Genomic DNA, 12,174 nt, shown 5'->3' with positions numbered 1-12,174 from the left:
TTCCAGATCTCCCAGACCCTGGATCTCTCAGGTTCCAGATCTCCCAGACCCTGGATCTCTCAGGTTCCAGATCTCCCAGACCCTGGATCTCTCAGGTTCCAGATCTCCCAGACCTGGGATCTCCTGGATTCCAGATCTCCCAGACCCTGGATCTCTCAGAATCCAGATCTCTCAGGTTCCAGATCTCCCAGACCTGGGATCTCCTGGATTCCAGATCTCCCAGACCCTGGATCTCTCAGGTTCCAGATCTCCCAGACCTGGGATCTCCTGGATTCCAGATCTCCCAGACCCTAGATCTCCCAGACCCTGGATCTCTCAGGTTCCAGATCTCCCAGACCCTGGATCTCTCAGAATCCAGATCTCTCAGATTCCAGAACTCCCAGACCCTGGATCTCTCAGATTCTCAGATTCCAGATCTCCCAGACCCTGGATCTCTCAGAATCCAGATCTCTCAGATTCCAGAACTCCCAGACCCTGGATCTCCCGATTCCGGATCGCCACCCCCAGCTCGGGCTGTCCTCAGATTCTGCAACTCCGGCTCGAGTACAAAACTAACAATGGGAAGCAGGAAAAGCAGGAAAGGAGGAAAATCCTCCCTCCCAAAAAGTGCTTCCCTTCCCTCCTAAGTTTGTGTTCTTGTCCAACTCCATTTCTCAGGAGCAGGGAATGCCGGGTCCGTGTCCGGCACCACGGGCCTCACACCTCGTCCCACCCCAGGATTTTTGGGATGTGGGAGGAGAGCAGGAATTCCAGAAGCTGTTTCATACCCTGAAACAGGAGCAAAAGACCCAAAAACTCCACAAAGTCTTAAAGAGAGATAAAAAATTCCAGTGCATCCAGCTGGGACGGCCCGTTTTGGGGAAAAACCAGCTGGAAAACGCTCCGGGAAAATCAAATGCAATTAAAAAAACGATGGGATGGAAGGTGGGGGGGAGGGAGAGGCCGGCCCCGGCCCCCTCCCCATCCGGGATGACGCAGACTTCCCAGGCTTCCTTATATAACGCTTCCCGATTTCCTCGACTGCGGGCGCTGCCTTTGTGCGGCTCCGGCGGGGCCATCGATCACCAATTAACGACCCAATCGATAATTAAATCAATCAGCACCGGGAAGCGCGGGGAGGGGTGACATGGATGCAAGGCGTTTGGTTATTCCCGGTATTTTTGTCACCCCCTCCGGGAGGAGGGAGGTGGGATTGGAGCATTCCGGCGATGGTGGGAGCGTGGATGAGGTGGGGAAGGGGGGCAGGGAAGGGAGAAGGGAATCACGACAGCAAATCCCAGCACCAGCGCTCGTTTTCTCCTTAAAACACTCCCTCGAGACATTCCCAAAAAATAAAACAACGACAAAAAAACCAAAAACCAAAAAAAAACCAACAACAACAAAAAGCAGAAAAGCAGCTCCGCTCATCCTCAAGGAACCCTTTTGTCCGGTCCCAATTCCCGACAAACCCCGGGATGGTCTGACGGATACTTACAGGTACAATATTCCCGCTGCCTCGAGTTGCCAAGAAAACGAGGGAGCAGCTCGGGGGGGCTCGGGAGAGGAGCGGGAAGGGGCAGGAGGCGGCCGGGGCCGGGCAGGGCCCCGCGCTCCATCGCCCGCGGAGCCGCAGCCGCAGCCGGAGCCGGAGCCGCGCTCCGAGCGGGCCCTTCCCTGCCAATCATGCGCGTTCTGTTTTATTAAACAAAAGAAAAGGGGGATGCTGACTTTTTCCCATGATGCCTCGCGGGGCAGGGAAAAAGAGAAGGGAGGAAAAAAAAAAAAAAAAAAGGGAATTTAAAAAAAAAAAAAATTTAAAAAAAAAAAAAAAATAAAAAAAAAAAAAGGAATTAAAAAAAAAAAAAAATTCCGGTCGTGACCGGTTTGGCGTCTCCCGACATGGAACTGGCTCCGGATTTTTGGGGGGGGTTTAATTTTTTTCCTGGGATTTCGGCGCTGGCGCGGCCGCCCCCTCCCCGCTCCCCCTCCCCCCGCTCTGGCCACAGCTCTCTGCTCTGGGGCCAATATTGCTTAGGCCTATTTTGGAAATCTATTACTACTGGTTCTTACACAAACAGCAGGGACTAAACACAGATTGCAGGCATGATGGGGCTTTTTTGAATTGGAAGCAGGAGACAGACATGATGCAGAACCCAAGTCTAAAGCAAGGCACTGGCCCCCCGCCAAACTTTGTCTTCATTCATGGAAGCTCCTTCCCTCCCCTGGAATTTTAACTGTTTCCCTCCCAAAAAGGAGGGTCGGGGCCGCGACGCTGCCGCCGGCGCCGGGATCCGCCCCTCCCGTTCCCAAAAAACCGCGGGGCGAGGTTGGGTCCGGCGGCGGAGCAGCCTCGGGATCGCTCAGCCCAGGGCACGGAGAGGAGCCCGGGGGTCCGGGAATGGGCTGATAAATCCGGGAATGTGCCCAGGGATCCTGGGAATGGGCTGAGAGATCCGGGAATGTGCTCAGGGATCACAGGGAATGTGCCCAGGGATCCCAGAATGTGCCCAGGGATTCCAGGAAAGGGCTGAGGGATCCCAGACTGTGCCCAGGGATCCCAGGGAATGTGCCCAGGGATCCAGGAATGTGCCCAGGGATCCCAAGGAATGTGCCCAGGGATCCCAGACTGTGCCCAGGGATGCCAGGGAATGTGCCCAGGGATCCTGGGAATGGGCTGAGGGATCCAGGACTGTGCCCAGGGATCCCAGACTGTGCCCAGGCATGCCAGGGAAGGTGCCCATGGATTCTGGAATGTGCCCAGGGATCCCAGAATCTGCCGAGGGATCTCAGGGAATGTGCCCAGGGATCCGGGACTGTGCCCAGGGATCCCGGAATGTGCCCAGGGATCCCGGAATGTGCCCAGGGATCCCGGAATGTGCCCAGGGATGCCAGGGAAGGTGCCCAGGGATGCGGATGAAGATGCCCGAGAAGATGCCCAGGAAGACACCGAGGGATGCCAATGAAGACGCCAAAATCCCGGCAAAGGAACCAAGGGAGGCGCCGGAGGAGATGCCGAGGGGTGTGAGGAAGAGGCCAAAGATCCAGGTGAAGATGCCTGAGCAGATCCTGAAGGGTCCCCTGGCAAGATTCCCTGGGAAGATTCCCTGAAGATGCCAAGGAATGCTGAAGAATCAGGATGGGCTGGGAGATGCCACCAGTGGGGTTGGCCCTGGAGAAGGAGGAGGATCCAGAGGGATTTTTGCTGTCCCAAAGCTCCTGATCCAGCTGAGCTGCTTCCAGAGGAGCCCAATTCCCACTCGGGGTCCCCAGGGCTGAGGGTGACCCGAGGAGGGAGCACAGGAACAGGATGGGGACAGGTTTGGGACCTCGTTAAGGAATTAACGAGCGCTTGGAGGGTTCACCACATGGAGAACCCAGGAGATGGAGAACCCAGGGAATGGAAAACACGGTTTTAAACCAAAACACGGGAGGTTGAGACTGGATATTTGGAATTCTTTAGCCAAAGGAATATCCTCATCCTTATGCCAGCACTCCCTGTGAGGGTGGTGAGGCCCTGGCTCAGGTTATCCCAGGAATCTGAGGCTGCCCCATCCCTGGAAGTGCCCAAGGCCAGGCTGGACAGGGTTTGGAGCAGATTTTTGGGGTGTTTTGCCTCAAAACACCCCAAAAATCCCATAATCCCCGACATCCACGGTTTTATTCCACCCCTGAGGTGTGGGAGTCTGGGAATTCCGTAGCATTCCAGCACTGGAACCCCCAAGTTTGCCTTTATTGGATAAAATGGAACAATTTGGTTTCCAAAGGGGGAAAGGATTAATTAGCTTTAATTGCATGCTCGTTTCCATGGATTTATCAGCTAATGAGGGGGTGGGATGGGCCCGGGGATGATTTATTCCAGGCTGTGTCCATGGAAAACGCAGAGGGCACAGGAGAGCAGCAAATTCCTTTATTTCTCCATTCCCTGGTTTTTCAGGACCACTCCAGGCTGTTTCCATCCTCCCATCCCTGTTTTTGCTGGGTGGGGATTTGGGAAGGGATGAAATCCTCTCAGGGATTTTGATCCCTCCCATCCCTGCTCCTGCCCTGGCCTCCATCCCGCCGCTCCAACCTTCCTTCCCAATGATCCTCCCAGGAGGATGGGCAAAGGAAGTGCTAAAACATCATTTCCTTGCATTTTGGGGGTTTTTCCCTATGGATGCATTCCCTGGGAGCTTCCTGGAAAGGTCTTTGAGGAAGTCTGACCAGAGCTCCTTTTATTAATCCAAAGGATCCCTGGATCTTCCTCCCCACTGGCACATCTCCCCCGAAACAGAGAATTCCTGGATCCAATTCCCTCCTCCTGAACCGACAGCAATCCCAGTCCAGCCTCAGGCTGACACCGCGCACGCAGGAAGAGATTCTGGGAAAACTGGAGGATGACAAAACTGGAGGATGACAAAGCAGGGAAAGGGATGATTTTTCCCAACTTTGCACACTTGGGAAGAGATTCTGGGAAAACTGGAGGATGACAAAGCAGGGAAAGGGATGGTTTTTCCCCAACTTTGCTATCCAAAGGGAATCCAAAGCTGGCTGATCTCACTCAAGGAGGCTCCACCACAAACTCAACGCGGCCCGGGACACGACCACGGGAAGGTGGGAATCCATGATCCCATTCCCATGGATTCATCCCAACCCCAGCTGGATGAACCCCTCCAGAACACGATGGGAATTTGGGATTCCCATGGATTCATCCTGACCCCAGCTGGATGAACCCCTCCAGAACACGATGGGAATGCCATTCCCATGGATTCATCCCAACCCCAGCTGGATGAACCCCTCCAGAACATGATGGGAATTCGGGATTCCCATGGATTCATCCTGACCCCAGCTGGATGAACCCCTCCATGAAAAGAGAACCAAATGAAAAGAGAACCAAATGAAAAGAGAACCAAATGAAAAGAGAACCAAATGAAAAGAGAACCAAATGAAAAGAGAACCAAATGAAAAGAGAACCAAATGAAAAAGAACCAAATGAAAAAGAACTGAATGGAAAAAGAACCAAATAAAAAAAAGAACCAAATAAAAAAAGAACCAAGTGAAAAAGAACCAAGTGAAAAAAATAACCAAATAAAAAAAAGAACCAAATGAAAAAGAACCAAATAAAAGAACCAAACTAAAAAGAACCAAATAAAAAAAGAACCAAATGAAAAAGAACCAAATGAAAAAGAACCAAATGAAAGAAACCCACTAAAAAGAACCAAATAGAAGAACCAAATAAAAGAACCAAACTAAAAAGAACCAAACGGAAAAGACCCGAGCCCAGCGCCGCAGCCTCTTCCGGACCCAGGGATGGGGATGAGCTCCCCCAGCCCTGCATGGGCACCCAAAAAGTGCCCAAAAACCCCAAACTCGGCGGGATGGAAGGACCCCCAGAGTGGGCTGGGATTCCCCTGGACATTCCTGGTGGAAGGAGCACCTGGAGCTGCTAAAGGCACTGGAGAAGGAGCCCAGCCTGGAAAAGGGAAGATGCAGGAGGACCTTGGAGCATCTTCCAGCAGCCAAAGAGGCTCTGAGGGCTGCAAAGGATTCGGGACAAGGACACGGAGTGGCACGAGAAGTGGGAATGGTTTGAGGCTGGGAAAGGGGAGATTTACGTGGGATATTGGGAAGCAATTCCTGCAGAGAAATGTGGGTGCATCCCAAGACATGCCATCCCAGCCACGGCACAAAAACACAGAATTTCCCTAAAAAACCTGAGAAGAACCTAAAACACCAACAAAATCCACAAGAAACACAATGCCAGCCAGCCGTGGAGCAGAATTCCGAGATCCCTGTGGAGCCCAAACCCACGGATTCCACCAGGAACAACCATGGACCAAGGAGCTGCTGCAGATGGAAGAGCCAAGCGTGGAAAGATGCTTTATCTCCACAGAGCTGGGAAATAACCAGGGAAAAGCTGAAGGGACCGAAGGGACCCGGGAAATTCCTCTGCCAAGGAACCCTGACCCTGCTGGGAGGTGACACTGCAGGGGAAGGAGCTCCCAGGGACACCTGAGAGGGATCGGTGCTGCCAGGCAGGTATCCCTGGCACTGCCACGGAGCCTGGCACGGGCACTGGCACTGCCATGGAGCATGGCATGGGCACTGGCACTGCCATGGAGCATGGCACGGGCACTGGCACTGCCATGGAGCATGGCACGGGCACTGGCACTGCCACGGAGCCCTGGCACTGCCACGGAGCATGGCATGGGCACTGGCACTGCCACAGAGCCCTGGCACTGCCATGGAGCATGGCACGGGCACTGGCACTGCCATGGAGCCTGGCACGGGCACTGGCACTGCCATGGAGCATGGCATGGGCACTGGCACTGCCACAGAGCCTGGCATGGGCACTGGCACTGCCACGGAGCCCCTGGGTGGATCCCAGCAGCTCCAAGACCTCGGAGGTGCCAAATTCCAGCCCAGCCCTGGATCCCAGCAGTGGATTCTCCATTTCTCCCCAGCAGCATCGTGCATGCCCCAAACGCTGGCACGTGCCAGGGTCTCCCTTGGTGGGCACCCCCAATCCTTAAAATCCCTGAAATTCCCGAAAAAACCGTGGCTGATGGGCCCCAACCCCCACCCGGGAGCAGCGAGGAACAGGAGTCAAATCCTCCCACACTCCTGCCAGGAGGAGGCTGCTCCCATTCCCGTGCTCCCCCTTCCTCCTCCTCCTCCTCCTCCTCCTCCCACCCAGCAGCGGCCGAGGAAGCTCCAAAAAAAAAAAAAAATTAAATGGATGTTAAAATAAAATTAAAAAAAAAAAAAATGAAAATCGCTCTGGAAAAGCCAATGGATCCCAGATTCCCAAATCTCCTCCTCCTCTGTTCCCGGCAATCCACCCCCTCCCCCCGCCATCACAGATCCCTTTTCCAGGCTCCGAGGGGAGGGGAAAGCGCCCAAAACGCCTCAATTTTGGGAATCTGGGCAAGGATTCTCCTCGGGAGCAGGAATCCTCATCCCTGGGAGGAGAAATCCTCTGGGATCTCCTCGGGGGAGAGGATCCAGCTTCCCAAATGCGGGTGAGGAAGGGTCCGTGCCCACCCACCTGAGCTCTGCTGCCCAAAATCCCTGAGCGCTGCCCCCCAAAATCCCTGAGCGATGCTCCCCAAAACCCCGCAGCTCTGCCCCCAAATCTGAGCTTTGCCCCCAAAAATCTGAGCTCTGCTCCCCAAAATCCCTGAGCGCTGCCCCCCAAAATCCCTGAGCTCTTCTCCCCAAAAATCACTGTGCTCTGCTTCCCCAAATCTGAGCTCTGCTGACCAAAATTCCTCAGCTCTGCTGACCAAAATCCCTGAGCTTTGCCCCCCCAAATCTGAGCGCTGACCCCAAATATCCCTGTGCTCTGCTTCCCCAGATCTGAGCTCTGCTCCCCAAATTCCTGAGTTCTGCCCCCCCAAATCCATCTGCTTTGTGCCCCCAAAACCTCTCGGGCTCTGCTCCCGAAAATCTGAGCTCTGCCCCTCCCCAAAATCCCCGAGCTCTGCCCCCACCAACTCGTCAGGCTGCACCCCAAATCTGAGCTCTGCTCCCACAAATCCCTGAGCTCTGCCACCCCAAAATCCCTGGGCTCCACATTCCCAAATCCCCGAGCTCTGCTCCCCAAATCCCTGAGCTCCACACTCCCAAATCCCCGAGCTCTGCTCCCCCAAAATCCGAGCTCTTTCCCCCCCCAGATCTGTCTGCTTTGTGCCCCCAATCCTTGCGGCTCTGCTCCCCAAAATCCCTGAGCTCTGTTCCCCAAATCTGAACTCTGTTCCCCAAAATCCCCCAGCTCCGCACTCCCAAATCACTGAGATCTGCTCCCCAAAACTCGAGCTCTGCTCCCCAAATCCCTGAGCTGTGCCCCCCCAAATCTGAGCTCTGCTCCCCGAAATCCCTGAGCTCTGCTCCCCAAAATCCCTGGGCTCTGCTCCCCAAATCTCTGATCCCTGCTCCCCAGATTCCCGAGCTCTGCTCCCCAAAATCCCTGGGCTCTGCTCCCCAAAATCTCTGAGCTCTGCTCCCCAAAATCCCGAGCTCTGCTCCCGCCGCCGCGCCCCGCCCCTCCCCCGGGGGATTCCCCAAACCGCCGGGGCTGACCCCCAAAATCCCTGAGCGATGCTCCCCAAAATCTCTTATCTGTGCCCCCTCAAATCTGAGCTCTGCTGCCCAAAATGTGAGCTCTGCTCCCCAAAATCCCTGAGTTGTGCCCCCCCAGATCTGAGCTCTGCTGCCCAAAATCCCTGAGCGCTGCCCCCCAAAATCCCTGAGCGATGCTCCCCAAAACCCCGCAGCTCTGCCCCCAAATCTGAGCTTTGCCCCCAAAAATCTGAGCTCTGCTCCCCAAAATCCCTGAGCGCTGCCCCCCAAAATCCCTGAGCTCTTCTCCCCAAAAATCACTGTGCTCTGCTTCCCCAGATCTGAGCTCTGCTCCCCAAATTCCTGAGTTCTGCCCCCCCAAATCCATCTGCTTTGTGCCCCCAAAACCTCTCGGGCTCTGCTCCCGAAAATCTGAGCTCTGCCCCTCCCCAAAATCCCCGAGCTCTGCCCCCACCAACTCGTCAGGCTGCACCCCAAATCTGAGCTCTGCTCCCACAAATCCCTGAGCTCTGCCACCCCAAAATCCCTGGGCTCCACATTCCCAAATCCCCGAGCTCTGCTCCCCAAATCCCTGAGCTCCACACTCCCAAATCCCCGAGCTCTGCTCCCCCAAAATCCGAGCTCTTTCCCCCCCCAGATCTGTCTGCTTTGTGCCCCCAATCCTTGCGGCTCTGCTCCCCAAAATCCCTGAGCTCTGTTCCCCAAATCTGAACTCTGTTCCCCAAAATCCCCCAGCTCCGCACTCCCAAATCACTGAGATCTGCTCCCCAAAACTCGAGCTCTGCTCCCCAAATCCCTGAGCTGTGCCCCCCCAAATCTGAGCTCTGCTCCCCGAAATCCCTGAGCTCTGCTCCCCAAAATCCCTGGGCTCTGCTCCCCAAATCTCTGATCCCTGCTCCCCAGATTCCCGAGCTCTGCTCCCCAAAATCCCTGGGCTCTGCTCCCCAAAATCTCTGAGCTCTGCTCCCCAAAATCCCGAGCTCTGCTCCCCGAAATTCCCGAGCTCTGCCCCCACAAATCCCTGATCTCTGCTCCCCAAATCTCTGATCTCTGCTCCCCAAATCCCTGAGCTCTGCTCCCCAAATCTCTGAGCTCTGCTCCCCAGAATCCCTGATCTCTGCTCCCCAAATCTCTGATCTCTGCTCCCCAGAATCCCTGAGCTCTGCTCCCCCAGGCCGGAGCTCCGCCGCCGCCCACCCCCTCGGGCTGTGCCCCCCAAGCCGAGCCCCGCGCCCCCAGAGCTCAGCCCAGACCGCCCGCAGCCCCTCGGGCACTGCCTGCTGCCCGCAGCCCCCCAGATCGCCCCGTCTCCCGGCGTTTCGCGGTGGGTTCCCGGCGGTTCCCGGCGGATCCCGGCGGGTCCCGGGGTGTCCCGGGGGTCCCGGGCCGGGCGGGCGGAGCAGACGCGGCCGCCGCCGAGCGCAACCGGCACCACCACAAACAATGCCGCTGATTGGCCGCCGCCGCCGCCGCGCCCGCCCCGCCTCCCGACCCCAGTCGCGACGCCCATTGGTGCGGATTGCAGACTGGCGTGAGAGATCACCAATCGAATCGCTGCGATCCGTTCTTAGCCCGCCTCCCAGATTTTACTGGCTGGCTCAGCAAAGATTGACGTCTCGCTGCACCAATGGGAACGCGCCGTGCTTCCCCGCGGGGCGCCTTTAATGGGTCCCCGAGTCTGAACATCCGGGTACCGCGAGCGGCGCGCGGTGGCGGCGCGCGACTTCTCCCCCGGCGCGCGAGGGAATTTTGACCCCTCGCAGCCGCCGTACCCGCCCCGGGCCTAGTACCGGCCCGGTTCCGCTTCACGTGGCGCCGGTACGAGGCCGCGCGTGGCTCTGGGGGGAGCTCCCGTCTCCGGTACGCCGGGCAGAACCCCCCATATGCCCGACGAGGCGGCAGCGCGCGGGGTTCGGCGCCCGCGAGGCCTCATGGCCCGTGCCAGGATCCAAGATGGCGGCCTGAGGGCAGCCCCGGGCCGTGCCAGGATCCAAGATGGCGGCCCCGGCCTCACCTCCCCTCACGGCCGCTCCCGGGGGGTTCCGCACCCTCAGAAACCCCCCCAGATAAAACAAACCCTCCTGGAGGCAGCGAGGAAAATACCGCAGCAGCTTTTATTTACAGGCCCCTGGGGCGGGGGCTGCTATTGCACAGTGCGAGGGGAGGGGGCGGCCCCGAACCCCCCCCATGGCCACTAAACCCCCCTCAATGGCCACCAAACCCCCCCGGGGGGCTGGAGATGGGAGGGGGCACAAACCCAGAGCCCCCCCAGCTGCCCTGAGGGGGGACAAGACCCCCAAACCCCCCCCCCGGGGCAGAAATGAGGAGGGGGAGCCCCCAGAGCCGGCCCTGCCCATCCCACCCGCGCTCTCACTCTGTGGGGGGGTGAATAAATAAATAAAAATATATTAACACTGACATATAAAACCCGTCGTGAGCCTGGGGGTGCCGGCGGTCCCTTTTGCCTCCTGGAGTATTTGAGGGGGGTCCTTTCCCCACCCTGGGGCATTTGAGGGGGGTCCTGGGGGTCCCTTCTGCCTCCTGAAGCCTTTGAGGGGGGTCCTGGGGGTCCTTTTCCCACCCTGGAGTATTTGAGGGGGGTCCTGGGGGTCCCTTCTGCCTTCTGGAGTATTTGAGGGGGGTCCTGGGTCCCCCCGGTGTCCCCGTGTCCCCACCGATGTCCGTGTGCTCCCGGCCCAGCGCTGCCAGCGTCAGGAACAGCAGCTCTCGGTAGATGCTCCTGCAGGAGGAGCCACGGGGCGATTTCGGGGGGATTCTGGGGGGATTTCGGGGTACACCGGGGGGGTCTGCCCGTACCTGTGCAGGGTGCGGGGGGCTCCGGGGGCCGCCAGGGTCTCCAGGAAGAGCCCGATGGCTTTGTGCACCTCGTTGAGCCCCACGTGGCTCAGCAGCGCCTCCAGGAAGGTCAGCGAGAACGGGGGGGCCGGGGGGCCCCAGGGCTGCAGCCGCGGGGGGATGTTACCTGGGGACCCCAAGGTGTGAGCCCACAGTGACCCCAGTGTCCCCAAACCCCAGGGGTGTCACCTGGGGGACCCCAAGGTGTGAGCCCACAGTGACCCCAGTGTCCCCAGTGTCCCCAAACCCACAGGGATGTTACTTGGGGGACCCCAAAGTGTGAGCCCACAGTGACCCCAGTGTCCCCACAGTGACCCCAGTGTCCCCAAACCCCAGGGGTCTCACCTGGGGGACCCCAGCGTGTGCCCTTGGTGTCACCAATCCCACTCTTTGCCCCTGCCCATTCCCACATCTCCCACACCCCCAATCCCATATCCCCACATCTCCCAATCCCATAATCCCCAAATCCCACATCTCCATCCCCCCATTCCCATATCCCCAAATCCCCCCCCCCACGGACATGAGGGACATGAGGGGGCACGGGGACACGGGGGACATTTGGGGACACGGGGACACGGGGGGACAGAGATGGGACACGCGTGTCCCTGCGTCCCCCCAGGTGTCCCCCCGGTGTCCCCGTGTCCCCACCGATGTCCGTGTGCTCCCGGCCCAGCGCTGCCAGCGTCAGGAACAGCAGCTCTCGGTAGATGCTCCTGCAGGAGGAGCCACGGGGCGATTTCGGGGGGACTCTGGGGGGATTTCGGGGTACACCGGGGGGGTCTGCCCGTACCTGTGCAGGGTGCGGGGGGCTCCGGGGGCCGCCAGGGTCTCCAGGAAGAGCCCGATGGCTTTGTGCACCTCGTTGAGCCCCACGTGGCTCAGCAGCGCCTCCAGGAAGGTCAGCGAGAACGGGGGGGCCGGGGGGCCCCAGGGCTGCAGCCGCGGGGGGATGTTACCTGGGGACCCCAAGGTGTGAGCCCACAGTGACCCCAGTGTCCCCAAACCCCAGGGGTGTCACCTGGGGGACCCCAAGGTGTGAGCCCACAGTGACCCCAGTGTCCCCACAGTGACCCCAGTGTCCCCAAACCCCAGGGGTCTCACCTGGGGGACCCCAGCGTGTGCCCTTGGTGTCACCAATCCCACTCTTTGCCCCTGCCCATTCCCACATCTCCCACACCCCCAATCCCATATCCCCACATCTCCCAATCCCATAATCCCCAAATCCCACATCTCCATCCCCCCATTCCCATATCCCCAAATCCCCCCCCCCACATCCCA

At 58.3% G+C, this 12,174-nt stretch overlaps 1 protein-coding gene across 1 annotated transcript in view; it reads right to left on the bottom strand.

Moving 5' to 3' along the window:
• Window positions 1-9,845: 9,845 nt before the first annotated feature.
• DENND4B (DENN domain containing 4B) overlaps window positions 9,846-12,174 on the bottom strand; it is a 15,573-nt gene continuing 13,244 nt past the window's right edge. Inside the window, 5 exon segments of the mRNA XM_041467422.1 lie at window positions 9,846-10,089; window positions 10,622-10,780; window positions 10,858-11,080; window positions 11,545-11,609; window positions 11,687-11,829. Coding sequence (XP_041323356.1) covers window positions 9,846-10,089; window positions 10,622-10,780; window positions 10,858-11,080; window positions 11,545-11,609; window positions 11,687-11,829 — 834 coding nt within the window.

This window comes from Pyrgilauda ruficollis, unplaced genomic scaffold, assembly GCF_017590135.1.
Source record: "Pyrgilauda ruficollis isolate IOZ18807 unplaced genomic scaffold, ASM1759013v1 scaffold208, whole genome shotgun sequence".
NCBI classification, from domain to species: Eukaryota; Metazoa; Chordata; class Aves; order Passeriformes; family Passeridae; genus Pyrgilauda; species Pyrgilauda ruficollis.
This window is presented reverse-complemented; position numbering and strand designations above follow the sequence as displayed.